This window comes from Lutra lutra, chromosome 10 (genome assembly GCF_902655055.1).
Source record: "Lutra lutra chromosome 10, mLutLut1.2, whole genome shotgun sequence".
In the NCBI taxonomy this organism is placed as follows: domain Eukaryota; kingdom Metazoa; phylum Chordata; class Mammalia; order Carnivora; family Mustelidae; genus Lutra; species Lutra lutra.
In genome coordinates, this window is record NC_062287.1 from 105738941 (window position 1) to 105765395 (window position 26455).

The window sequence follows — 26455 nt, forward strand, 5'->3', positions numbered from 1 at the left end:
TTCAGTGCTAGAAACACAATAGTGCACTTGTTAATTAAAGTTACCTTTTCCTCTCCAAATTAACTATGAAATAACCCCCATCAAACACCTTTCATGGAGTGAGGCTCTTCCTCCTAAATAGTAATGACTTATTAATAAACTTATTTGGCCCCCAAATGGAACCTTACATTTAGCTTTAAGCACCCAACTGGTTGTAGTATAGGCCAAATACAGAGAAGTCAGGATTTAGAATTTATTTTCCCCTACTCCACTGGCTCAAACGCTCAGCACAAGCAGGCACTATGGGGACTAAGAACCCTCACGTGAAGGCCTGGCTGGCTCCCAAGTGACTCGCGGGAACAGGAAGGGAGTACTAGCCATGCGAGGGGAAAGCCATCGTTGGTTGGACCCAGCACAACTTGAGGAATCACCATCAAAAATCAGTTTACCCCCAGATGACACACTCCGCCCCAGTCAGTGCAGCCACAGGAAAGAGGGTGAATTCAATCCAAATGGTTATTTATTCTAAAACTGGAAGCTACTATGCCTACATTTTTGCCAGGATGTAAGGAGAACAGGGGAGGAAAAAGTTACAGATGTAAACAATGACACAGTTACATTTTTTTTTTTTTAAACGGTAAAACCCTTTTTTACTGGCCACTTCCAAGAATGCTTTACAGGTTGTGCAAAAACATTTACAGGCTCCATGTGGTGTGTGTTTCCATCTATGACAACTACAATAGACGTCTGATAAAACACTAAACAAGTCTTCTAAGGAAAACAAGGCTAGGGGTCCCTCCTGGTAATCCACATTTCCCCCACTTAACATCATTTTTTCACAATAAAAAGACAGAAACAAAACCCAGACATCTACTGTTGTTGTACGTGATCTCTTGGGTTAAACCAACAAGGATGTGGCAGCTTCACTCTCCATCCAACAGAAAAAGTTTGGTTTTTTTTTTTTATGATGACTTTCTGGTGTCCAAAATTAACAGCAAGTCCCTCCCCTAGGCCTCCCCCAATCCCCAAGACCTCCAAACGGCTTGGGCTTTGTTCCTCTGGCCCCGAGGGCCTAGCATCCACAAACCACGTCAGAGACCATAAAAAGATGCTATTCGCCAGAGGATGGCATTTGAAAAAGGGATGGCAACTTCTGCCTCAGATTCAATTTTCTATTCCCATCATCTTGCCCTACGGCAATTTCTTTGGGCTCGAATTTTTACCTCCCTGCCTGACACTACGAGCAAAGCTTTCTCAAACTCCCTTAATAAGTTGTTAGTGGATTACAGCTAAGTTCATGCAATCACTTCACCCACTGCCACGCGCAAATCCACAAGGGCCCCACAAGGAAGCAGGCGCCAACAGAAAGGATGTCATTAGGAGCAAGCCGGCTCCCTTCCTACCAGCACCCCCTTGCCAGCCTCGGGGGCAAAAGGGTGTGTATGGGACAGGGGTGACTGGAGGACCAGGGCGGGGCCTACGAGCCTAGAGAAGGGCTGCATGGAAGGAGTGATGGCAGAGGGAGAGGAAGATCAGATCTCAGCACAAAATGTTTACCCGAGGACTGCCCAGGTGAGGAAACGGAAGCGGAGCCTCGGGGCAGGCGTGGGGTCCAAGCCGGCCCCCGCCACCGCCCCGATGGGCTAGTGCTGCAGGACACGGTGTTTGCAGAGTAAGCTCTTGGCTGACACAACACTGGGCAGGAAGAGGACTTACAACTAAAGCGGAGGACGGGAGGAGCATTCCCACACCCCCCCGGATTCCTGAGCACAGCCACCAGAAGCTGTTTGTCAAGAACCGGGAGGGTGTTGGTAAAGTTACAAACAAAAACTATCCCAACTCAAGTCTCCTGGCTAGAGGCCTCTCTGGGGACACGCAGGGAAAGCGCCCCTGGAGGAAACCTGTTTCCAGAAGTCGGGAGGGGGCGGCTCCCTTCTCAAGCACACGGTACACACGCGCTCACATTCTCGGCCTCCCCCCCATTTCGGCAGCCCCCACTGAGCTGCCTCCCACCCCCCACCCCCCTCCTATCCACTCTCTACCTGTGTATCAAAAAACCCAGCAGGGCTTGTGCCCCCCACACTGTATAAAATAGTTGCTATTCTCAGCACCTGGGCCCGGGAGCCCACACCACAGGATTCACCTATGTACATATCCTGCTGCAGCGCCAAGAATCCTGCTTCGTTTCTGTGTGAGCTGAAACCCTGAGAAACGCTCCTTCTCTCGCACTACAAGAGGCCAGGTACCCTAACAGAGATGATTTCAGAGACTTCCCGCCTGTCTCGAGCTTGGAAGACAGAGAGCAGAGACTGGCAAAATCACAATCTTCCGGCTGAGGGCGGCAACGCCATTCTCCCCCGAATGTTCTGCGGAAGTTCACTGCCGGGTGCGCGGAGCGTGCAGGCTATTCCGCTCTGCGATCGTGAGCCGTCCCCGGGCCTCCTCGGCCTGGGAATCCTACGTAACAGAACCACCCAACTGGTAGTCTCCGCGCCTCCGCCGAACAGCACGAGGCCTGGGAAAGTGGAGACAGGGACACTTTGGCCTCCCAGCCCACCAGACCAGATATCCCAAGAGGGAAAGGTCGGTAAAGAAAATACAAACGGTTAGTTGGTGCAAGTGATTGATAAGAGCCAATCGTTTATTTTCACTGCCCCAGTCACAAGCTCTCCCTCTGTCCCCACTCCTGCCTGCTCCGGAGAGGGCGCGCTCACATGCGTGCCCACCCTCTCCGCACCTCCTCAACACTCTCCCTTCCTCGGCCGCCAGTCCAGCTGCCTTAGAATGTCAGAAGGTGACATTTTCAGTTCTTTTCCTGTCCGAACTGCAGGATACAGGACAGGCAGCCCTAAGTGCTGCTTTCTGCGCAAATGTTTTTTGATTACAAATATCTAACTAGGTTTGAAATGTTTTATAGAATAAGACAATATTCTTTTCAACAAACTTTTAAAAAAAATGTACAGTTTTGTTGTTTCCACCTCCCCCCTCCCCTGCCCCTGCTTGCGCACCCTCCCCCCCACCGCCCCTCCCCGGCAGCTCAGCCCCACCCGAACAGCCCCTGTTTTCCTTGGTTGTGTTTTGGGGGGTGCCTGGCACCCCTAGAGATTCAGCTTCACGGCTGACAGGCGAGAATGACAGGGGCTTCACCGATACCCTTGGTAACCGTAGTAGTTCCTGTAGTATCGGTCTCTGTCCTGGGGGTGGTGGTAGTAGTAATTCTGCCACTAGAAGAGAGGGGAAACCCCGTCACTGGGCGCCACAGCTGGCGGAGGACGGAGAGGCATAACGCTCATTCCTCTAGTCCTGCCACCCCCCCTCGCTCTCCCCGAAGATACTCACATCCCGACTGTACTGTCTGTAATAGTCTCTGTATCTGTTGTACTCATAATCTCGCCCGTAGAATCGATCATAGTCTCCCCTGTATCGATCGTAGAAGTTACGGTAACCCTGAGAAAGGAGGAGCGGAGATTTACGGGTTGTCGCATCACGATCCGCTGCCATCCCAACTTAAACGAGACACACGTCATAGCTTGATATGATCAACAGGCTTAAGCTTCCCAGAATAAATTCTTCCAGAGGAACACATTAAATGGGCAAAACCCTAAGCCCTGAGGAAACAGCCCAAACCGCTCTGCTCCCCCAAGCCAATAGGAATGGCCATCACGACCCAGAGGGAGGAGCAGAAGGAGAGCTGCACTCACCCCTCTGTTTCCAGACTGCCCCCAGTACTGCTGCCCGTAGGCCCGGTTGTCGTAGCCTCGGCGCTGCCCGCCCACTGGAAGAGAAATGGAGAGCGCGCTCAGACAGCTGGCATGGGGTCCTGGCTCCATGTCTGAGTGGAAATCAAAAAGTCGGAGCCAAAGGCAATTCTGGGGGAGTAGGAAGCCTACTTCTGTCAGGCTCACACAATGGTAATTAAAACACCAGCCAGGAGCTTTTTCAAGAGTCTGAAGGGGGAGGGCAGAGGAATAGAGACACAAGGAAACCAAGCCACCTTGCTTTTGGAGCTCCCCAATTCCTGCAAAACATCTAAGATGGCAAAAGGATAGATGGCAGAGTTAGGAATAGGAATAAAATCTGCCATTCACAGGATCACAGACTTTCAGTCTTGGAAGGGACCCCAGATATCCTGTAACCCAGACCCGTTATTCCATGCCAATGACACGAAGTCTAACTAGTAAGCTCGTCTAGGGTAGGAAGCTGATATTCCCACTGCCTAGCACACAGCAGACACTCAAAAATTTTGTTGACTTATACACACACACACACAAACATTATTAAAGGCAGTGAGCGCACACTATGGGGCTCAGTGACAAGACACTCAGGAGGAAAATTAATTCTACCACTAGCCTAACTTACTTCGTAACACCCCCCCCGCAAATTACTGAATAATGCATTCACTTTCTGTCTACACAGCTGGGTTGATCCAACAGACAAAGCAGCAAGAAACTTTAGGCTGAGAGTCCCGTCTCACTGCACTCCTCCTGGAACTCTACTGCAACAGTGAGCAGGAAGTAAGTGGGGCACTCGTATGTAAAACTGAAGACGGGATAGAGAAGCTCAAACACTGTTTTTCAAGGAAAAAATATTTCTGTTGCAAAACAACTACCTCTCGCTGCATGAAGGATTGTGGGAAAAGCCTAAGAAGATGGGGGGTGGAGGACACAGGAAGAATGAGCTCCATAAAAAAGGTACTTTCTTAACACCTACAACTTGACCGGGTGTCCTTGCCTCTACCGTGGCTCCCTCTGTGCGCAGCGATGACGCCGCACCAAGGCAGGGAGGCTGGCAGGTCCCCGGGACTCACCGTAGCCTTGGCCGCGGCTTCGGTTCTGCCGGTTGCGCTTGTTTCGATTGTTTCGGCGGTTTGTCCGCTTCTCGGAGGGGGGCAGCAGCTTCCTGGCCTCCTCCTTGTACTTAGTGACAATGGGCTGAGCTTCCTCTTTCTCCAGCTCGCCATATGTCACCTCATCCATATAGTCGCATTTCTCAGGCAGAGAGAAGTTGGCTGTTAAGAGGAAGAGAGAAGCTCTCGAGACCTGAAAAGTGCTTACATGCGGCAAGATCTCACCTTGAAAAGCGCACTAGAGGAGGAACGGGATCTTATAAGCCTCATCTACCCATGCCCACAAAGGTGCTGGGTTCATCCCCACTCACAATTAACTGAATGATGCACTTGCCCTACTGGAAGTTTTTCCCTAAATTGTATCAGCCCCAGACCAGAGGCTACTTGCGAAGTCGATTTACAAGTTCTCCAGTGATCCATAATAAATTAACAGAGAATTGGGTTAAAGTCTCTTATCAGGACAGAGGCAGGTAGCCAGAGGCTAAAAATACCTGAGAAAGTTTTGGTGTTGGTAAGATGCTGAAAAATCCACTTTTAAGAGCAACTCCGTGAGAAGCTGACCCAAACCAAAATGCACTTACTCATCTAGATGAGCACAGGAAGCAAGGGTACAAGGGAGCTCATTTACCACCTATGCGCGACGGGCCGGCACATGAGGCTGGGTCTCAGCGGAATTCAGCTCAATGGGGATCTCCTGATTCTCAGAGGAATCCAGTGAGCTCTCTGAACTAAATTCCTCCAAGTGTCTAAGTATCAGGTATGGACTGGCAGAGTTCATTCTGAGTTAACTCAGAGCGTCCGGCTCTTAGGTGTGTCATCAGCTCCCGGGTCTGGGCATTACCACAATTCAAAGAGCCAGTAGCCGATAAGACAGGTGGGATGCCAGAAGGTGAAGGCAGCCAACAGGGGAAAAAAAAAAAAAATCACCTCAAGAGAACAACTGGAAGTGGGATCAGTCAAGATGGAGATGTTGCTCTAAGGTTCTGTACTGCATTAAAAATTGCAGGCACATACCAAAAACCAAAACGAAAGAACAATCCTAATGTGACACTAGAAAGCAAGGTATACCAATGAGACTGTTCACACCAAACACCATAGTTTCGTTTGAACCGTAATAAACACCCCCCTCTAGAACATAAATTCAATGAAGGCAAAGCCTCATTTCATGGCTATTTACTCTCTATGCCTAGGATAGTACTAACAACAACAAACACCCCTGAAGCTTTTACTAAATGAGTAACTGACTCAGCAAAGCCTCTGCTCTGAGTGATGGTCTATCACTACCTCCCTTTTTGTATCCTCTCTAGAATGATTCAAGGAGTTACTGCCTCTCTCCAGTCACTTCCTCGTTCATCCATCTACAAGTGCTCATACCCATTCATTTACTCTCCAGATTTGCACACCCCCCCCTTTGTTAAAGTAAGCTCTATGCCCAACCTGAGCTTGAACTCATGACACTGAGATCAAGAGTTACATGCTCTACTGACTGAGCCAGCCTGGCACCCCCAGATTTACTCTTTAAATGTGGAGAAGTACTCCAGGTGCTAAGAGGAGCTAAGAGGCCCTGAAAAGGTGTGCACTGACCAAGGACAGGCTCCCTAACTTGTATCATGTTAGCCCACCTTTCATCTCCAGCATTATAGACTCAGGCACATCATCTCCCTCCACTTCCTTCCTCAACTCCAGCCTCTTCTTCCAATCTTCCTCATTAGGAACAACCACCACCACTTTCCGAGAGAAAGTCTTGAACAGCAACAGCTTCCGCCGTTGGCCAGAGTTGTACACATTACACTAGGGACAGGAAGGATAACAGGTTTTAGGAATAAAAATTACCACTCATATGCAACCAAAACACTTACGGAGAATCTTTTCCAAGTGAAGCAAGAGATTAGGGGTCTTACAGACACAATTTCCCCTAATTCTTCAAATTCCACCTAACAGCTATTATCCTGTTTTGCACATCAGAAAAATTGAGACTCAGAGAACAAGACTTGTCTGAAGTCATAAACCTAGTAAGTGGTGGAGCCAGGAATCCAAACAAGCTCTTCTCATTACCTCTATTACGTATGTATAGTCTGGGTCCCTACTCTCTGGTAAAAACACTCATAGAAGGCATCTCTGAGTTCAAAAAACATTATGGCCACAATATAACCGCTCGGTCATAATTAGGTAACCTGGTTCTGATCGTTAATTCAGTCTCTCTCTACATATGCACCCCACTTGTGACTGTAGGCAATTCTATCAGATAAGTTTTCATCTTTGGACCTTCTGTAAAATTAGCTTTCTTTCTTTCTTTCGTTTTTTAAGTAGTCTCTATACTCAACGTGGGGCTCGAATCCACAACCCCAAGATCAAGGGCTGCACTTCCCACTGACTCAGCCAGCCAGGTGCCCCAGGTTTTTTGTTTTTTTTTTTTCCCCCCGATGTCTGAAGAATACCTGATCAAGAATGAAGTTCCTCTTTGTCCGGGAAGCAATCTGGACCAGCTTACTAAGGCACTGGGAGGCTTGCTGAACTAAAAGGTCTCTGCTTTTGGGGTCCATCTCTGGCTCCTCGAGCCCCTTCATCTGGTGAGTTCGAGGGGAAGTGAAGAGAAACACAAGAAGTTATGCAGCAAGTTAAAACCCAAGAGTCACTGGTAAAGGCCATCTCTCTAAATGCCACCAAAGCTATCATAGCAGTTCACTGCTACTCCTCAATGCTATGAATGTATGTTGTCCATTTTCTAAGAGTCACTTCCAGTCTTGATCTGGATATAGTCCAGATTTCACCTGCTTTCAGAAATCTGATGACACAGCAAACGGAAAAAAAAAAAAACTAAAACTACTTTAAATATATATTGAGAATTCATTTCTCTATTTGTGGGATCCTGTTCTCAGACACTTAACAGACCCAACTCCATCAGAAAAAGGTTATAGACATTTCTTGGGGGCCTCCAAAGCAAATACCATGGCTATCCTCCCCCAGCAACTCACCCTCATTTGACTGAGCACAGTCTCAGCTCCCAGAACATTGTATCTTTTCTCGGGGTTTTCTTTTGCGTATTTCAGTGCCCACTGGGTCTTTCCAGATCCAGGCAGTCCTACCATCAGAATCACCTATAAGTAAACAGAACCAGGAATACCATGAAAGTGACGGAGGGTCATGTTTACAAAGCCCAATTTAAAAGCATCATCATCTGCCCCAGCTCAGTGGAGCTTTAAGAAGCAGCTTTATGAGAAGCCATAAGACCAACTGTTCCAAAGCACACGTACGAACGTTTCTGCGCATTGTCTGGCATACCTCACACTCCTCTATGGTCTTGGGAGGGACAGCGGTGCGCACCCGCTCCTCAACAGGCACAGCATGAATGAACACAAACTCTTCCGGTGGTGGGAAGAAGGGCTCCTCCTTCTGACCAAAATTTAATTCTACAACACAATTTTTGCAGAGGACATGGGGTAGGAGGGCCCGTTCTGCCAGGGACTCCTTGTTGATCCGGAACGCCACACCTAGGTCTTCTCCGTTCTTAGAAAAAGAAAGTTCTACTTCTTCAGCCTCAAAATTCTACAATGACAACAAACAAGAGCATTTGTGACCTTACAGGGTTTGAGACTGATTACATCTTACAATATTTTTTTAAAACTCAGACTGCTGAACACAACTCAGCAAACAATGCATCAAATGCACAGAAGACAAGACCTGACAGGAAGCAAACTGAGGGGCACCTGGGTAGCTGAGTGGGTTGAGCGTCCGACTCTTAGCTCAGATCTTAATCTCAGTCATGAGTTCAAGCCCCAAAATGAACTCACTGATACATTCCAGACTTTACCTGCTTTCAGAAATCGGACAATACAGCAAAGGAAGTAGACTCCCGCCTAGCATGGAGCCTACTTGGGGGGGGGGGAGGAAGCAAACTGAATACCCAGTGCCCTCTATCCACTCCTTGCTATGAATCCACAACTTTTAGGAGCACTTACAGCAAAGCAGCCAATGACATCATTCTCCCCGAAAGTCTGGCCAAATTCTTCAAACTGCCCATTCTCTGCCTTGAGTCCTCGTCCATCAAAACCGTAAGAGAATTCATCCTCACCTAGAACAGTGAACAAATTAGTTATCTACATGCAAATTTCCTATGAAGTAAGCAACACGGCAGCAAACACAAAGATTAAGTTAAAAATAACATTACCAAGCTGTGGATGGGAAAAATCAACAGACCATCCAACTCGAAGGAGAGAAACCTCTGTGCAGCCTTCTTTCATTGGGAGATTCTGGGTTACCTGGTCAAGTCAGAAAAGGAACTCTCAGATACTGTGACCAATTCAGGAGCAAAGACTGAGTTAGAAAGACAAGACTTTTATATGAACTGAAAACTACTACCACAAATCAACATCAGAATAACAGCTGTCAATGAACTTAAACCAAAGCCAGAGAGATCAATTTCTTGGTTACTGGAGCTACGGTTATCATTAAAACGTGGTGCCTTTTTTTTTTTTTAAGATTTTATTTATTTATTTGACAGACAGAGATCACAAGCAGGCTGAGAGGCAGGCAGAGAGAGAGAGGAGAAAGCAGGCTCCCCGAAGAGCAGAGAGCGCGCGACGCAGGGCTCGATCCCAGCATCCCGGGATCACGACCTGAGCCAAAGGCAGAGGCCCCAACCCACTAAGCCACCCAGGCGCCCCAAACGTGGTGCCTTTTACTGCATTAATACAATATCGGTAGGCAGGAACCAAATACATAGTAGTTTAATGAACAATTTAATAAATGAATGGTCTCAATGAGCTGCATATACTACCTTGGCCTCAAAGCAGACTTTCCCCTTTGTCACGCCGTAAGTACTCCTTGCCCCAGACCAAAGGGTGGGGAACTTCTCTGAGAAAAGCGGCTGCCCTCCATAGCGGTCTTTGCTCACTTGAAAATGGAGATCCGAGGTATCTGTTAGAGAGAAGGAATCTGTTTATTCCAAAGCTCAACACTCGAAAGCCACCAGCAGAGCACAAATACACCTAGTTGTCAAGAATGGATACAAAGTCTCCCATTGCTAAGTCTCTTAAAAATTGCAGACCATGAAATTTTAATATCCCAAATCACATTTGACTGGTTGAAAACCCCAACCTTCTGCCTTATACATACACGTGTCCAGGTTCACAAGAGTCTGATCCTCCTCCTCATCTTTTGCCTCTTCTTCAGGGGGTGGTGGAGACTTTGAGCTGTAGGTAGAAGAGAAAAGCAAATGGTGTATCCAAACCCCTTTTCTTTGAGGGGTGTCTGTAAAATGTCTTAAACTATCAGTGAATATAAAATTCCAGGAGACAGCTGCTTTCAACAAATAAGAAAACAACAACAGGAGCTTTCAGAGCAGATCCAATCTAATACTTATGCCTGTAAAAACCTATTCCATTTTTAATCCACCCCTCTTTCCAAACTCTCCAATCAATATCAGGTATACCAAAATCAGAGCAGACACTCCTTTCAACGAAAGGGACTGTTTCCCTCACCGGCTGTGGTAAGCCTCCTCTCGGAATTCATAGTAAGCTCGGCCATGTTCATCCTTCTCATCCCGCTGTCTCTTTACCCCCCGCCGCTCACCATCTGAGCCTGCTGGTTTTGACTTTTCACTATCTTGGTCATCTCCTACAAAAAGGAGGGAAAGAAAATCAGCAGTTTTCATTTTGGAATGTAGAATAAGCTCAGAACCAATAGCAACTAAAGGAGGAGCTGAGAATCCGTCTAATGAGAACAGCCAGGTTATTCCCACGGCATCCACAGAATGCTTTATTTCTAAAGATCATCTTCTTGTCACTGGATGGTATTTTATCTTAGAAAAAAGAAGGGACGGACATTATGGGCTAATTAGAGTCAAGCAGTAGATAAAAATTGGACAATTTTTGCATTCTAAATTTATCTGCTTAAATCAGGTCAAACTTGCAGATTTTCCCACCAATATGACATCTTTAAAAATCCCCTAAGTCTTTTAAAAAACTTCGTAGGTTAATTTAATTTTGATCCTTGATTGTTAGATTTGGAAATAAGCAAACAGTTAATACACATTTTCCAACACTCTTCCACAGCTTCATGATATAGATGCCTCAGAGTGAGTGTGTGTGTGTTTTACAGTTTGCCTTTCTAGCTTAGAATGCACAGCCATTCACAACTTTTACTTATACACCAACAGACTCAGGTGCATATACACAGCTGTATTTTTACCATGCGTTTTTACTGAAAATTGCCAAGAACAAACCATTTAGTCACAAGAGACCCATAAATAATACTGCATCTTTACTGCACATAATTTGGGGCAGAAAGGTGTTGTCACATATTTAGCAACATTCTCTGCCAGAGGGGGGAAAAAAACTGGAATTTTTCCTTAGACTTTGGTAATTTGCAACACAAAGATATTTAATAATAATTTCTTTAAAGCAGTCCTTTATCTCTCAACCTTTTTTACCTGCTATTTGGGATACACGTCAAGTCAAAGGTTATGTAATGGGATTTTTGTTCCAGGACATAGAACAAACAATCTGCAAGTTGCATGTGACTGTCTTAGAATGGGTTCCAATTATACCATGATTACTAATAGCAGCTTTAAAAAATCTGTTATAAAAACCAAGGCAACCCACTTCATATTAAGACTTGGAAGCAGCTCTAGGTTTCCTACCTACTCTGACAGACAAGTATGGATCAGCTCTCACCATCCAACCACTTCAAAAGAAGAAAGGTCACTAACTCCCTGGGGCGACTCTACACATTCTCTTCCGAGGTTACTCAAATGAAGCCACTAACACCTCAATCTTTTCAATTCAGGAAGTCAGGGACCGAAAATGTAAAAGGCTGACCAAGTATACAGCAAATCCCCAAATTTGCCCATCCACAGACTCAGTGGGAAGATTTAAATTTAATCATAAGAATTCAGGCAAGATAAAACCTCTACGAGGGGGTTGGTCAGTTCTAAACGCACTAGATTAAGACCTTCGCTTCACTAGTTAACTATTAAACTCCACACCCTCACACCACTGGCTGCTAAAGCAGGAGCAAGGTTAGACTTCCAAATTCACTGTGTGGCTCAAGCTCCAGCAAAGTGATGGGGCGAATTTAGCTTATTGCTTAATATTTTTAAGGCAGAAATATCAATAACCCAAAGGCCAAAGCCTCCCTATAGTGCGGTCTGACTGTCCGTGTAATCGCCAATTTCTAAGCGCATTCCCGCTTTAGGAAAAGATAACCAGTACCGCGGGAAGCTGCTCCACAGGTAGCTCACAAGCAATTCGCGTGCAAAATCGCTCACTTCCATCCAGGAACCAAGTTAAGCAAGAACCTCCCTCCTGCAGAGAGCAGGGCCGCCAGAGGCAGCCAAACCCCCCAGAAAGGTGGGTAGAGAATGAAAACCACCACCTCCCCTGGGGAGTCCCACCAGAAGGCGATAGGAATCTTGCGCTTTTAGGCAAGTGAGAACAGGGAATCGGACCCCGCGGTGCACGGCTGGGTGCTGGGTCGGGGGCAGTTTGGAGCCGGGCTCCGCTGCCAGCTCCTCACCCTGTTCCTCTGCGGCCTTGTCACCCGGCGCCTCGGATCCCGGCGTCTCGTCCCCGCTCCGCTCCTCCGGCTCGTCTTCCTCCCCCTTGCCGGTGCCCTGCTCTTCGCCACCATTTACACCACCTGACCCCGCCGTGGACTCCTCCGCCGGCTTCTCGGAAGCATCAGGCTCGGCCGCGGCCTCCATGGCTGCCGCCTCCGGGGGCTCCGGCGGCGGCTGCGCGGCCTGGCCCGAGACCTGGGCAGGGGGTGGCTCTTCGTCCTCGTCCTCAAGCAGCGCCTCCTCGTCCTCCTCCTCCTCTTCTTCGTCGTCCTCCTCGTCCCCGCCCGGGCCACCGCCCGACGCGGCTACAGGCCGAGGCTCCGCCTTGCAGGCCCCGCCGGGCCCGGCCCCGCCACCGCCGGCCTCGTCCTCGAGCATCTCGGCGTCCAGCGCCTCCTGCAGCCGCTGCGCCAGATCCACCTTGAGGCCACGCGAGTCCAGGCCCCGCCGCTGCAGCTCCGACCGCAGCTCGGTCACTTTCAGCCGCTTCACCTCCATCGCCGCCGCCTCCTCCGCCTCCCGCCGCCTCCTCCCCTGCGAACCGTCGACCGAGCCCGACCGCGCAGGCGCCGCCGCCGCCCGCCTCCGCCTCACGCGCCAGCACTGAGCCCGCGCGAGCGAGCGCACGCACGTACGCACGCAGGCAGCGAAGGCCGCGCGCAGCCTCCGCTACGTCGTGTTTGTTTCTCCCTACTGCTCCCCTCCCCCCTTCGGCTCACGGAGCCCCAAACAACGCAGCGGGGCACTGCTTCCCTTACAGCCCTCGGTTCCCCTGCCGCGGGCGGGCGCGCCGAGGACGACGGACTTCCCTCCCCTTACCTCCCGCCCCCTCTCACCCCTCGGCCAATCGCCGCCAGCGGTTTCACCGCGCAGCCGCACCGGAGCCGGAGCCGGGGACTGGCTGCGGTTCAAGTGCCTCGTAGCACGGAGCGGTGTGCGCGCCCGCCTTCCCGTACTTCCAGCCGCGGGCTCTGCGCAGCCGCCGGGAGCTCCTTTCCCACACGCCCCTCCCACCCCGTCACCACCCTTACTCTCGGCTGGCTTCCGATCGCGCTGTCGTCTTAGGGCTTGCTAGTCTTTCTTCCCTACTATCTATACGTGCGGCAGCTTTTGAGAAGAAAAAAAAAAGCCAGGAGGGAAGCTGTTGCAACTTGAAAGCCTACGAGCAACTGTCTTTCTGTTTAGTACACAAAGGGCTTCCCCAAACCAAGGAATATACCGTGACCCCCTGGCCCTCTTCTCTAAATCCTTCAAGTTCTCTACCCAGCAACACACGCTCGGACCTCGCCTGTTAGCTTTCTTATTGGCCAACTTGAATCGACATCTGCAATTCTGATTGGTCGTGCGTGATCATCCGGATTCTTCCAATTGGCGAAGCTGGGAGATTCCCCACCCCCCTCCAGCCCCGGGTTGATCCGCAGGGGGCTGGAGAGGCGGGGTCATTTCTGCGGGATTACTTTTTCGAGGCCGCTTGTGATTGGACGGCGTGGCGCAATGCGCGCTGCCGTTTAGACACCAAACTGTCGGGACTCTGGCCCAGGTACTGAAGGTGCTTCCGCCCGTAAACCGAAGTCGAGGAGGAGACTTCCGTGCCTGGGCTTTTGCAGAGGGCGAGCGGTTGCCCGTGGGGCTTCCGGGACTTGCCACTGAGCTGCTGTGCTGCCGCGTCAGTTTATGCCTGTGGTTTGGGTGCACGGAACGTATTCAGCTCGGTTCCCAGCTTCTGACGCAGATAGAAACAAATGCTTGTGGAATACGTGCAAATAAAGAGCCAGGGTGGCGGCCAGGCCTGTAGCCCTCTTACAGCAGCTGTCCCCGCCTATTCCCTTCCGCTTCCGGGTCAGGGAGGTGTGTCCAAAAGAAAGGAGGAAGCAAAATCCGCCGGCATTCCCACGCCTGCCACAGTTCCTTGGGACGGCCTCGGATTTTCCGGGAGGGCCTGTCCACCCCGCAGTCTCTTTAAGAAATCACTTAGTCTCTGGCTTTACTATTCCCACATCCTCTCCCTGATTACTCCTGTACGTCTAGAGATCGAAAAATACTGCAGAGTAGAGAGGAAGGGGCTGTAGAAGAAACAAGCGAAACTCATTCCCTGGGGGGCGTCCTGGTGAAGGGTAATTTCCTGCCTTCTCATACCGGCTACCTAAATTAGTTATTCGCTCCTGTCTTCAGAGCTTCAGTTGCTCTTTCACTTCCCAATTCCGCAAGAGCTTTGGGAGGCAGGGTTATGGAGAAGCGCCTGCAGGAGGCTCAGCTGTACAAGGAGAAAGGGAACCAGCGTTACCGAGAAGGGAAGTACCGAGATGCTGTAAGTAGGTACCATCGAGCTCTGCTTCAGCTGCGGGGTCTGGATCCAAATCTGCCCTCCCCGATACCCAATCTAGGACCTCAGGGCCCGGCCCTCACACCTGAGCAGGAGAACATACTGCAGACCACGCAGACAGACTGCTACAACAATCTAGCTGGTAAGAACAGGGCTGAAGGGCGGGTACAGTATTAGGCACGTGAAAGTCTGTGAACATTGGGAAAAACACAGAGGTGCTCTTCTGTCATGTAATTACTCTGCCATGGATTGAAATGTATTTCCAATCTCTAGGGCTCCCTGCTTCTCAAACTTCACCTGGAGAGTTTAACTGAGCCCCACCCCCCAGAGATTCCAATTTAGTGGGTCTGAGGTGTAATGTGGGGTGGGGGGAGGATCTACCAATTTATGTTTCTAACAGATTCCTAGGGGATGCGATTAGATTTAGGGAATTTTGCACGCTCTGGAAAAAACACTGAACTTATGTTTATGGCATTGTTTCTTTAATATGTAAAATATTAGAAGAAGCCACTTGCTTTAGCCTGTGGTGTCAGTCATTATTAGATGTTTTGGACTTTTCCACGTTTTCCTCCTTCCTATAAATCAGCTCTTGGGGGCACCTGGGTGGCTTAGTCTGTTAAGCATCTGCCTTCACCTCAGGTCCTTTTTTTTTTTTTTTAAGATTTTATTTGACAGAGATCACAAGTAGGCAGAGAGGCAGGCAGAGAGAGAGAGAGAGGAGAGGAAGCAGGCTCCCTGCTGAGCAGAGAGCCAGACCCTGGGATCGTGACCGAAGCCACTGAGCCACCCAGGCGCCCCACACCTCAGGTCTTGATCCCAGGGGCCTAACTGGGATTCTGCTCAGCTGGAGTCTACTTCTCTCTCTGCCCTTCCTCCACTCATTCTCTTTCTCTCAAATAAAATCTTTCAAAAAAAAAAAAAAAAAAACAGCGGGTCACCTGGGTGGCTCAGTTGGTTGGACGTGTGACTTCGGCTCAGGTTGTGACCCAGGGGTCTTGGGATCAAGCCTTGAGTTGGGCTCTCTCTGCTCGGCGGGGAACCTGTTTCTCCCTCTCCCTTTGCTTATGTGCTCTCTCTCTCATTCGCTCTCTTTCTCTGAATATTAAAAAAAAAAAAAATCAGCTCTGGGATAACTAGTGTCATCCATCTCCATATGGCCTTGGATGAAGAAACAGATGGCAGAGTTAGTATCACTAAGATTAATCTGTGAAAAGAAAGTAAACTTCTCAGGTCTGTTCTATGGCAGGCAACATAATCATAGTGCTAATGAAATTATTTTGAAATCCATTAAAGCATTCTAATGGTCCCAGCTGAGGCCATAGAAATTATTAGGATTAATTTTTATACTTCATGACTGTTATTTAAAGGTGATTTTTTTCACTACAATAGTTTTCACTTATGATTTAATGAAAATCTAGCTTTGTTACAGTGTGTGTCTAGAGCAATTCTTAGACTCAAGTGCCAATAATAGTAATTATAGTAGCTAATGTTTCAAGTCATTCAATTCAACATTTATTTGGTAGCAAGGATATGGAAGGATAATGAGACAGATAAAAAGAGCTGCTCTCGGGTGCCTGGGTGGCTCAGTGGGTTAAGCCACTGCCTTTGGCTCAGGTCATGATCTTGGGGTCCTGGGATCGAGTCCCACATCGGGTTCTCTGCTCAGCGGGGAGCCTGCTTCCCTCTCTCTCTCTCTCTGCCTGCCTCTCTGCCTACTTGTGATCTCTGCCTGTCAAATAAATAAATAAATAAAATCTTAAAAAAAAAAAGTTGCTCTGGTGGAACATATATTCAAATAAGGAGGTAACATACATAATATATGAAGTGATGGTAAGTGCTGGGGAAAGGAATAAAGCAGAGAATGGGACAGTGAATGCCGCAGGCATGGGAACGTTTTCTTTTAAAGAGAGTGGTCGGCCAATGTCTTCACTGTCGAGGGACCCAAAGGCAAAGACTGTGGCTTAGCCATCCATAGAGCTTCTGCTTGGAGGTGCTTAGGGAATGCTCCATAAAGATTTACTCAATTAACCATTTCTGCTCATCGAATGCCTGTCACACCAGTTTATTTACAATATTTCTCATCTTCATAAAAATTCTGCCAGGTACTTGTGATTATCCCCATTTTGCAGGTAAGGAAATGAGATCATGTCACTGCCGAAAATCCTCCATTGGTATCTCATTACACTTAGGAAAAAACCCAAACTCTGACCCTCACCTTTGGGCCAGATATGGCTTGGCTCCTCCATGCACTGAACTTGCAAAGCATATTTATTTCTACCTTCTAGTTTTGTAGGATTTCTTCTCTCTCTAGGCTAGCATGCCCTGACCCTTGAGTGATCCTGGACATTCAGATCCTAGTTCAAAAGTCATTTTTTCGGGCGCCTGGGTGGCTCAGTGGGTTGAGCTGCTGCCTTCGGCTCAGGTCATGATCTCAGGGTCCTGGGATCGAGTCCCGCATCGGGCTCTCTGCTCAGCGGGGAGCCTGCTTCCCTCTCTCTCTCTGCCTGCCTCTCTGTCTACGTGTGATCTCTCTCTGTCAAATAAACAAATTAAAAAAAAAAATCTTAAAAAAAAAAAAGTCATTTTTTCGAGAGGCCTGGTGTAATCAAGCATCACTCTGACATTCACTCTATCATAGCACAGTTTTGTTTTCCTGAAAATGCTTCTAACAATTCATTTGTTTATTGTATACTCTTCCTGCTCGGGGGCTAGGATGCAAGTGGTGTTTACTCATCAAGATGTCTGTCTCATTCCTCTTCCTGCTGCTCCTAGCTCTGCCTAACATATGCATAACCGGTTGTCCAATAATGAATGAAACTACAGTGATGGATTAGTCAAGTATAAGCCATATGACCACTTGGTGGGGGTATTGTAGAAGGGATGCAGATGTAAGCCTGGGCCCTTTACTGTCCTCAGAAGCCCTGATTCTCCTTTCTTCTCACACCATGATTAAATAATACTGTGTTTAATTCCTACGGTAATGAAACAGGGAACACATTTCCCTTCTTAATTTTAGAAAGGCTGAACATTAGCTCATAAACAGATTTGTATTTTGAAGTCTCCTTATATATACCAAGGTAATAGTGAAGTAATATATTATCAAGAAAGATGGTTTGGGGGTCACCTGGGTGGCTCAGTAGGTTAAGCCTCTGCCTTCGGCTCGGGTCATGCTCTCAGGGTCCTGGGACGGAACCCTACATTGGGCTCTCTGTTCAGCAGGGAACCTGCTTCCCCTTCTCTCTCTGCCTGCCTCTCTGCCTACTTATGACCTGTCTCTCTCTGTCAAATAAATAAATACAGTCTTTAAAAAAAAAAAAGAAAGAAAGAAAGATGGTTTAGGAATCAGAGAGACCTTGGTTCAAACTTTATATTCCACCTAGAAGCTGTGGGATCTTAGGCAAGTTACTTTTATCTCTCCAACCCTTGATTTCTTTGTCCATTACATGGAGATAGTAACACTGACCAATTTCACACAATGGTTGAGAAATAATGTTTTGTAGGAGATAATGTTTTGTTGGTTTTTTTTTTTAAGATTTTATTTATTTATTTGACAGATAGAGATCACAAGTAGGCAGAGAGGCAGGCAGAGAGAGAGAGAGAGGAGGAGGCAGGTTCCCTGCTGAGCAGAGAGCCTGATGTGGGGCTCGATCCCAGGACACAGGGACCATGACCTGAGCCGAAGGCAGAGGCTTTAACCCACTGAGCCACCCAGGCGTCCCAGGAGATAATGTTTTGTTTTTGTTTTTAAAGGTTTTATTTGTTAGGGTGAGCGGGATAGAGAGGGGCAGGCAGAGGAAGAACCAGGCTTCCCCACTGAGCAGGGAGCCTGATGTGGGGCTTGATCCCAGGACCCTGGGAGCATGACCTGAGCGGAAGGCAGAGGCTTTAACCCACTGAGCCACCCAGGTGCCCCTGGGATAATGTTCTTATGGAGCACAAAGCACAGTGCTTGCTATTTCCTCACACAGTTGATGGCAACCGTTGTTTATAAAGCTGCAGTACGGGGGCACCTGGGTGGTTCAGTCGTTAAGCGTCTGACTTTGGCTCAGGTCATGATCCCAGAGTCCTGGGATCGAGCCCCGAGTCAGGCTTCCTGCTCAGTGGGAAGCCTGCTTCTCCCTCTTTCACTCCTCCTCCTTGTGTTCCCTCTCTCATGGTGTCTATCAGATACATAAATAAAATCTTTAAAATAAAAATTAAACTAAAAAGCTGCAGTACAATAATTGTTATGAAATGGAGGTTCGAGACAGAGAGCCTGGGGTAGAAGCAAAACAAGAATAATTTTAAATACCTTTCGAAGTATGTTCCTATCAGTTTTAGAACTGGTCTTAACCCAGCACTGGGCACATTGTAAGCATTTGGTAGCTATTAAAGTCACTTATAAGGTATGTAAAGCTTCTGTTTGCTGTTGCAGCCCCAGTGTCTAGAAGAATGTTTGACACCTGATAGACACTTAGATGCTTTAGATGAGTGAATACTGTGGGTATTGTCCTCTGGTGCTGCCTCCGGTTGGCCCGTGGAACTAAGTGTAGTAAGCCCCCCTCCCTCTTCTGTCTTCCTTTCATTTGGCCTGTTAGCCTGTCTCCTTCAGATGGAGCCAGTGAACTATGAACGAGTGAAAGAATACAGTCAGAAAGTCCTGGAACGACAACCCGATAATGCCAAGGCCTTGTATCGGGCTGGAGTGGCCTTTTTCCATCTGCAGGACTACGACCAGGCTCAGCAGTACCTCCTGGCTGCTGTCAACAGGCAGCCAAAAGGTGAGAGAAGGGGATGGAAGTGGTAAGAAGAGATAAGACTGCACTGCGGAGGTGGTATCTGCTGGGGAGCGGGGAGTATTTTATTTGACTTCTTCAGTTTATTAAATGTTTTTGCCTAGGCAGTAATACATTCGTGTAGTTCAAAATTCAAAACGTAGAAAGAAGTGCTTGATAAACGCCTTCTATCCTTGCATTCTTGCCTGCAGGGGAAAGCAGTATTGTATACCCTCTAGAAGGGTTTATGCTTCAATAGGCATATCTAGAATGTCCCCGCCTTCCCTCGAAGAGATTTTAAATAAGCATTGTCTTTCAAGTTTCAGTTCCGAGGTTGTAAATAAAATAGGATCTAGATTCCAGGGAATAGGCCTGAAGATCCTCATTTCTGCCAGCTCCTGGCTGGGTCTGGCCTTTGCTTTAGCTGTCACTTTATCCTTTAGCTCAGCAAGGCCCAGGTATGACCTAGAAAAAGGGCCGGCCTGCTGAGAGAGAATTTGAGACTTGGTTCTTTGTTTTCGAAGCAAGGATATGGTGAAGTGGGTTATAGACTCATTCCTGTGCTGGTGGTTCAGCACTGAAAATTGTCTCCCGTTTTGCATTCTGGCTTAGAGCAGCTAGAAGATGTTAGAAGCAGAGGGTCCCCAAACATAACAATGTAGCAAAAACTGTCTGAATGGATAGGGGTGGGGGGCAGCGCCTGGCTGGCTCAGTCGGTAGAGCCTATAACTCTTGATCTTGGGGTTGTACATTCGAGCACCACGTTCGGCGTAGAGATTACTTAAAAATAAAATCTAGGGCGCCTGGGTGGCTCAGTGGTTTAAGCCGCTGCCTTCGGCTCAGGTCATGATCTCAGGGTCCGGGGATCGAGTCCCACATCGGGCTCTCTGCTCAGCAGGGAGCCTGCTTCCCTCTGTCTCTCTGTCTACTTGTGATCTCTCTCTGTCAAATAAATAAATAAAATATTTTAAATAAATAAATAAATAAAAATAAAATCTAGGGGCGCCTGGGTGGCTCAGTGGGTTAAGCCGCTGCCTTCGGCTCAGATCATGGTCCCAGGTCCTGGGTTCGAGCCCCGCATCAGGCTTTCTGCTCAGCAGGGAGCCTGCTTCCTCCTCTCTCTCTGCCTGCCTCTCTGCCTACTTGTGATTTCTCTCTGTCAAATAAATAAATAAAATCTTAAAAAAAAAATCTTAAAAATAAAATCTAAATATAAAATATAATAATCATAGAACAAATTAATGGGAAATCTAGTGTGAATAAAGACCTAAAACGTGACGCATTTGTTCGTGTTTCTTACCTTCAAGTACATAAGTGAACTGCCAGCCACGTATAAGCATTTTTAGAGTCTCTGTAGTTGTGACAACAGCTCTTTCTTCAAACTCTTTTCCTTTATCAAATTAAAAACCAGCCAGCCCTGATTGTACAGAGATTTTTCTTCCTGTACGGAAATTTTTTAAAAATTTGCAGTGGTATTAATGAGTGAGATTTACTATTACAAGGAATAGTTATAATATATTCAGATCTTAGAAAGATTTTTAAAAACAAGTATGTGGGGGGGGGATGGCAGCGGAGTAGGGGGACCCTAGGCTCACCTCATCCCACAAATCCAACTAGATAATCATCAAATCATCCTAAATACCCCAGAAATCGACCTGAAGACTGGCAGGACAAACCCCACGACTATAGGTAGAGAAGAAGCCTCAACGAAGAAGGGTTAAAGTAGCAGCTAAAGTTTGATACCCATCATTATGTGTGTTTCTTCACAGGAAGGTTCCTGGGCTCTAGAGAGTAAAAAATTCTGTGCATACTTTGTAGATCGGAACAAACTTATTCTCCCAGAGAATATGTTTATTCTGCTACTTACGTGCGCACACACACACACACACACACACACACACCCCTCCAAAAAAAAAAAAAATTGTTCCAGTATAATACTAAGTAAACCCAAATGATTCTTTCCAGTTTCAGAAATCTGGACCTCCTCAAACCTACCTTCTATAGTAAGTCCTTTGAAAGACTTGGAATCTTGATTTGAAGTAACAGTGCTGGTTTATATCATTCATTGGGATGGCATTTGGGGTTGTCTCTGACCTGTTTCTGTAAAATAACCTCATCCCAAAAGGGGGGGTCAAATGCTAGCTTGCAGAAGCCAGTAACAGTAACTTGGTATTTTCTCTATTTATAATCAGTATGTTTTGCTTTGAACATTTTAAAGGGCTCATTTATTAATTTCGGCCATGGCTAAAAAGAAAATACCTGATTCTATAGAAAAAGTTGTAAACAAACAAAGTGTGTGAACAATCCTTTCCTGCCCCAAAGTGTGATTGTGTTCTAACTGCCTCTAACTGCCTTCTTTGCCCTCTCCTAAGATGCCAATGTCCGACGGTACCTCCAGCTAACACAGTCGGAACTCAGTAGCTACCATCAGAAGGAGAGACAGCTCTACCTGGGCATGTTTGGTTAACAAAGAAGAAAGATGCTCCTCCACTTGAACTTGAAAGTTAAAGACCCATCCAGGGAAAACCTGAGCCTCAGCAAGAGAAATTAACCCCATACCTCTCTGACCAAGGTGGATTTCTGTTTTGTTTCGAGCCCTGCACAAACTCCTTGGCACTTATGCAGTCTGGTTTTCTTTTGTTGTTGTGTTGTGTTGTGCTTTGTTTCTCGGGTCTGTCCATCTGTATTTGTATACCTTTCCATACATGATTCTTGGGGATATTTGCCTTGAGAATACAGTCACCTATAGGTGCGATTAATCCTCTCTGTGGCACAGATTTTAATGGTAGATGTTGTTACATGTATTCACGTACCAAGGAGAAAGCTAGTAAAGGATGAAAGAATGACAGAGTTTTTTTCTCTGTTTCTCAGATGCCCAGCGCCAAAGTCACACAGACTGCAGACTGGGAAACATATTTTTGTGTGAAAACAATTATAAATTGGACCCACATGACTTAAAATGGAAAGATTTGAAATTAAACATTTTGATTAAACCAATTCCTTTTTCTTAATATTCCATGTACATTCAGATTCTTTGTCCCCCTGTGAAAGGATCTGGTTTCTATTTTTTCTGGTAATAATTTCTAGCTCCTGCTATTGTTCATACTCAGAACATTCATACAATATACTTATTTATTTTTTCATTAAACTCTTCTATCTTAAAATCTTGAGTCAGGCATTTAAGTATTTAACAGTTCTTTAGCTGTTGTGCCAAAAAAAACAACAAAAACCCGAGTAAACGTTTTAATTTTTAATAGGTGCATATGTATAGTATGCTCCTTTCTCTAAGGAAAAGAAAATAGGAAAAATAGATTGCCATGTTGTCTTGAAACAATACCATGAAAGCAGGATAAAAAAATTAAATCTTTTTTTCATGTGTCACCTCATATTTAGCAAGAGCTCAGTTCCTTAGAGAGGAGGGAAATAATAAGGGTTCTCCTTCCCTAGTGCTGAAGCACCCCCTTAGAACTTTCTAGAAGCTTTGTCAGTGCAGGCTGCAGATCTGATGTGGTCACCTCAATAGGAGGCTCCATCAACCACAAGCTCCTTTGTCATTCTGTGTACTTGTTGGGAATAATGTCCACAAGATTTGAGTTCTACAGAGTAGATGAGATCATGTAGCACTGCTTCGACCTTCATGAGTGGAGGTAGTAAGCATGCGTCACTAGCCATCACCTAACAGATTCCAGAAAGAACAACCAAAAAACCCCCAAACCCTTAGTCTTGCTAAGTACGCGTAAATTCTTCTCCCTTCATCAGTAATGTCCCCCCACCCCCAAAGAGTCAGGCTCCTCTTTGTGTCTCCCCCACCCTTAAATAACAGAACTTACAATAAAAAGGTTTTCTAGGGGCGCCTAGGTGGCTCAGTGGGTTAAGCCGCTGCCTTCGGCTCAGGTCATGATCTCAGAGTCCTGGGATCGAGTCCCGCATCGGGCTCTCTGCTCAGCAGGGAGCCTGCTTCCTCCTCTCTCTCTCTCTGCCTGCCTCTCTACCTACTTGTGATCTCTGTCTGTCAAATAAATAAATAAAATCTTTAAAAAAAAAAAAAAAAGGTTTTCTACCAAATAATCTTGTAAGTCCAAGGACAGAACTAACAGAAATAGAGTATTTCATTCCTTTTCCAAGCTGCTTAAGTTTCTAAGCCTAGGTTGTTGGCAAAATTATGTCATGGTTGCATGTTTGCTTTGAGCAAGTTTTGCTTTCTGATCTTCTTTTTTCTTTTTTTTTTTCTTCCAAAGACTGGATGTTACACTAAGCTATCTTCTGCATCAATGAGGAAAAAAATAAAACTGGTATTTAAAAACCTATTTTACAAATTTATTGCACTAGGGGCGCCTGGGTGGCTCAGTGGGTTAAAGCCTCTGCCTTCGGCTCAGGTCATGATCCCAGGATTCTGGGATCGAGCCCCGCATCAAGCTCTCTGCTCGGTGGGGAGACTGCTTCCCCACCCACCCACCCACCCACCCACCGCCTGCTTCTCTGCCTACTTGTGATCTCTGTCTGTCAAATAAATAAATAAAATCTTTAAAAAAAATAAATTTGTTGCACTAATCCTTTTATTAGCACTGCAAAGAGATCAAGCGGTCAGGCTTACATTTCAGTCTTTATTTCGAAGACCGCCTTCTAATGGAGATGTTAATGAACAAGAAATTTGTCAGAGATAGGCAGTCACCTGTGGGTCTAGGGGAGATCCAGCCAGCCCACATCCTGAAGGAATCCCAGAGGGCACCTCAATCTCTGTACTCAGAAGTTTGTGGTGGGGGAGGCAGCTCACCTTATCCTTAATGGATTCCATGCAGAATTTCAGGGTTTGATTGATGGGAAAGCATTGTGGATATGAAGGTACGTACTTGGGCAAAGAAGGGACAATTTAGACCAGTGTCTTCCCAGCTCCTGCCCACCACCTTTACAGTTTTGCCAAAACCACATACTACCTACATTATTATTTTCTTAATTTTTTTAAAGATTTTATTTATTTGACAGAGATCACAAGTAAGGCAGAGAGGCTGGCAGAGAGAGAAGGGGAAGCAGGCTCCCCGCTGAGCAGAAAGCCCAATGTGGAGCTGAATCCCAGGACCATGGGACCATGACCCAAGCTGAAGGCAGAGGCTTTAACCCACTAAGCCACCCAAGCACCCCTACACTATTATTTTCAAAGGACCTTTTGGACAGAGGAACATGTTAAATAATATCATGAGGATATAATCCACAAACTGTGAACTGTGAAACTATAAGACAAACAACCCAGTTTCCTCAATAAATAAATTGCTGGAGGGGCACCCGGGTGGCTCAGTCAGGTAAGCATCTGACTTTTGATTTCAGCTCAGGTTATGATCTCAGGGTTGTGCAATCAAGCCCCAAGTCAGGCTCTACACTCAGCGGGGAGTCTGCTTGAGATTCTCTCTCTGCTTCAGCCCTCCACACCACCCCCCACCCCCACTGCTTGCATTCATGCTCTCTATCAATAAATAAATAAAAATTTTTTTTAAATGCAGGGAAAAGGAGAGAAGAACTTATAGATTAAAAAAGGCTTAAGACAACCAAACTAATGTGACTCTGATTCTGATTTGAATTCTGGATTTGGATTCTGATTTGAAAACAAAACAACTGAGGGGCACCTGGGTTGGTTAAGCCTCTGACTTCAGCTCAGGTTATGATCTCAGGGTCCTGGGATCGAGTCCCACGTCTGTTCAGGGGGGAGCCTGCTTCTCCCTCTCCCTGTGCCCCTCCCCCTGCCTGTGTGCGTGTGCTGTTCTTTCTCTCTCTAATAAATAAATGAAATCTTCTATTAAAAAAAACAACAACAGGGGCGCCTGGGTGGCTCAGTGGGTTGGGCCGCTGCCTTCGGCTCGGGTCATGATCTCGGGGTCCTGGGATCGAGCCCCGCATCGGGCTCTCTGCTCAGCGGGGAGCCTGCTTCCTCCTCTCTCTCTGCCTGCCTCTCTGCCTGCTTGTGATCTCTCTGTCAAATAAATAAATAAAATCTTTAAGAAAACAACAACAACAACAAAACAACTGAAAGTTTGAGATAAGGGTGCCTGGCTGGCTAGTTAGAGTATGACTCTAGATCTCAGTATTGTGGGTTCAAGCCCCATCCTGGGTATAGAGATTACTTACAAATAAAATCTTTAGGGCACCTGGGTGGCTCAGTTGGTTGAGCGACTGCCTTCAGCTCAGGTCATGATCCTGGACTTCCAGGATCAAGTCCTGCATCGGGCTCCCAGCTCTTTGGGGAGTCTGCTTCTCCCTCTGACCTTCTCCTCTCTCATGCTCTCTCTCACTCATTCTCTCTCAAATAAATAAATAAATAAAATCTTAAAAAATAAATAAAATCTTTAGGGGTACCTGGGTGGCTCAGTCTGTTAAGCATCTGCCTTAGGCTCAGGTCATGATCCTGGGGCCCTGGGATCAAGTCCCACATTGGGCTCCTTGGTCAAGGGCAAGTCTGTTTCTCCAACCCCCTCTGCCCCTCCCCGTTGCGCATGCTCTCTCTCTGTCAAAAAAATAATAAAATCTTTTAATAAAAAAAAGAAAATCTTTAAAAATCTTTAAAAGAAGATCTTAAGAATAAATAAGTTTATGAGATAAATTTGAACCAGAATTGTTGGGATGGAGAAAAGGATTTTTGCCAGTTTTGTTGAGTGTGACTATGGTATTCAGTATTTTTTTTTTTTTTAAGATTTTATTTATTTATTTGACAGACAGAGATCAAGCCAGGCAGAGAGAAAGAGGGGAAGAAGCTCCCCACTGAGCGGAGAGCCTGACCCAGGCGCCCCTGGTGGTGGTGGTGATGGTGGTGGTTGTTGTTGTTTTTAAGAGTTATTTTAGGAGTGCCTGGGTGTCTCAGTCCTTGAAGCAGCTGCCTTTGGCTCAAGTCACGATCCCAGGGTCCTGGATCGAGCCCCACATCAGGCTCCCTGATCAGTGGGGAGTTTGCTTCTCCCTCTTCCTCTGCCTCTAACCCCCGGCTTGTACTCTCTCTCAGTCACTTTCTC

General features: G+C 46.8%; 2 protein-coding genes across 3 annotated transcripts; one reads left to right on the plus strand and one right to left on the minus strand.

Moving 5' to 3' along the window:
• Positions 1-481: 481 nt before the first annotated feature.
• HNRNPUL2 (heterogeneous nuclear ribonucleoprotein U like 2) lies at positions 482-13195 on the minus strand. The gene is made up of 14 exons (XM_047691336.1): positions 12341-13195; positions 10306-10441; positions 9941-10017; positions 9603-9742; positions 8994-9084; positions 8785-8897; positions 8108-8371; positions 7801-7923; positions 7264-7392; positions 6448-6616; positions 4787-4987; positions 3681-3754; positions 3319-3426; positions 482-3203 (listed from the first exon to the last, which is right to left on the minus strand). The coding sequence occupies exons 1-14, from the start codon at positions 12879-12881 to the stop codon at positions 3123-3125; spliced, it is 2247 nt and encodes a 748-aa protein (XP_047547292.1). The 5' UTR covers positions 12882-13195; the 3' UTR covers positions 482-3122.
• A 709-nt stretch (positions 13196-13904) lies between these two features.
• On the plus strand, positions 13905-22457 carry TTC9C (tetratricopeptide repeat domain 9C). 2 transcript variants are annotated; one of them, XM_047691338.1, is made up of 4 exons: positions 13905-13992; positions 14556-14848; positions 19284-19466; positions 21833-22457. In XM_047691338.1, the coding sequence occupies exons 2-4, from the start codon at positions 14611-14613 to the stop codon at positions 21925-21927; spliced, it is 516 nt and encodes a 171-aa protein (XP_047547294.1). In that variant the 5' UTR covers positions 13905-13992; positions 14556-14610; the 3' UTR covers positions 21928-22457. The 2 variants fall into 2 exon arrangements, with proteins under 2 accessions (XP_047547294.1, XP_047547293.1); XM_047691337.1 differs by lacking the exon at positions 13905-13992 and having other exon boundaries at positions 14072-14848.
• The last annotated feature ends 3998 nt before the right edge of the window (positions 22458-26455 follow it).

Excerpts from the sequence above, each read along its gene's own strand:
- HNRNPUL2 (XM_047691336.1), bottom strand. The coding sequence starts at position 12,881 with ATGGAGGTGAAGCGGCTGAAAGTGACCGAGCTGCGGTCGGAGCTGCAG. Across the intron at positions 8,898-8,993 it reads TTTTTCCCATCCACAGCTTG|GTGAGGATGAATTCTCTTAC; the intron begins GTAATGTTATTT and ends TCACTGTTCTAG. Across the intron at positions 6,617-7,263 it reads GGAACTTCATTCTTGATCAG|TGTAATGTGTACAACTCTGG; the intron begins GTATTCTTCAGA and ends TCCTGTCCCTAG.
- TTC9C (XM_047691338.1), top strand. The coding sequence starts at position 14,611 with ATGGAGAAGCGCCTGCAGGAGGCTCAGCTGTACAAGGAGAAAGGGAAC. Across the intron at positions 14,849-19,283 it reads CTGCTACAACAATCTAGCTG|CCTGTCTCCTTCAGATGGAG; the intron begins GTAAGAACAGGG and ends TTGGCCTGTTAG. Across the intron at positions 19,467-21,832 it reads TGTCAACAGGCAGCCAAAAG|ATGCCAATGTCCGACGGTAC; the intron begins GTGAGAGAAGGG and ends CCCTCTCCTAAG.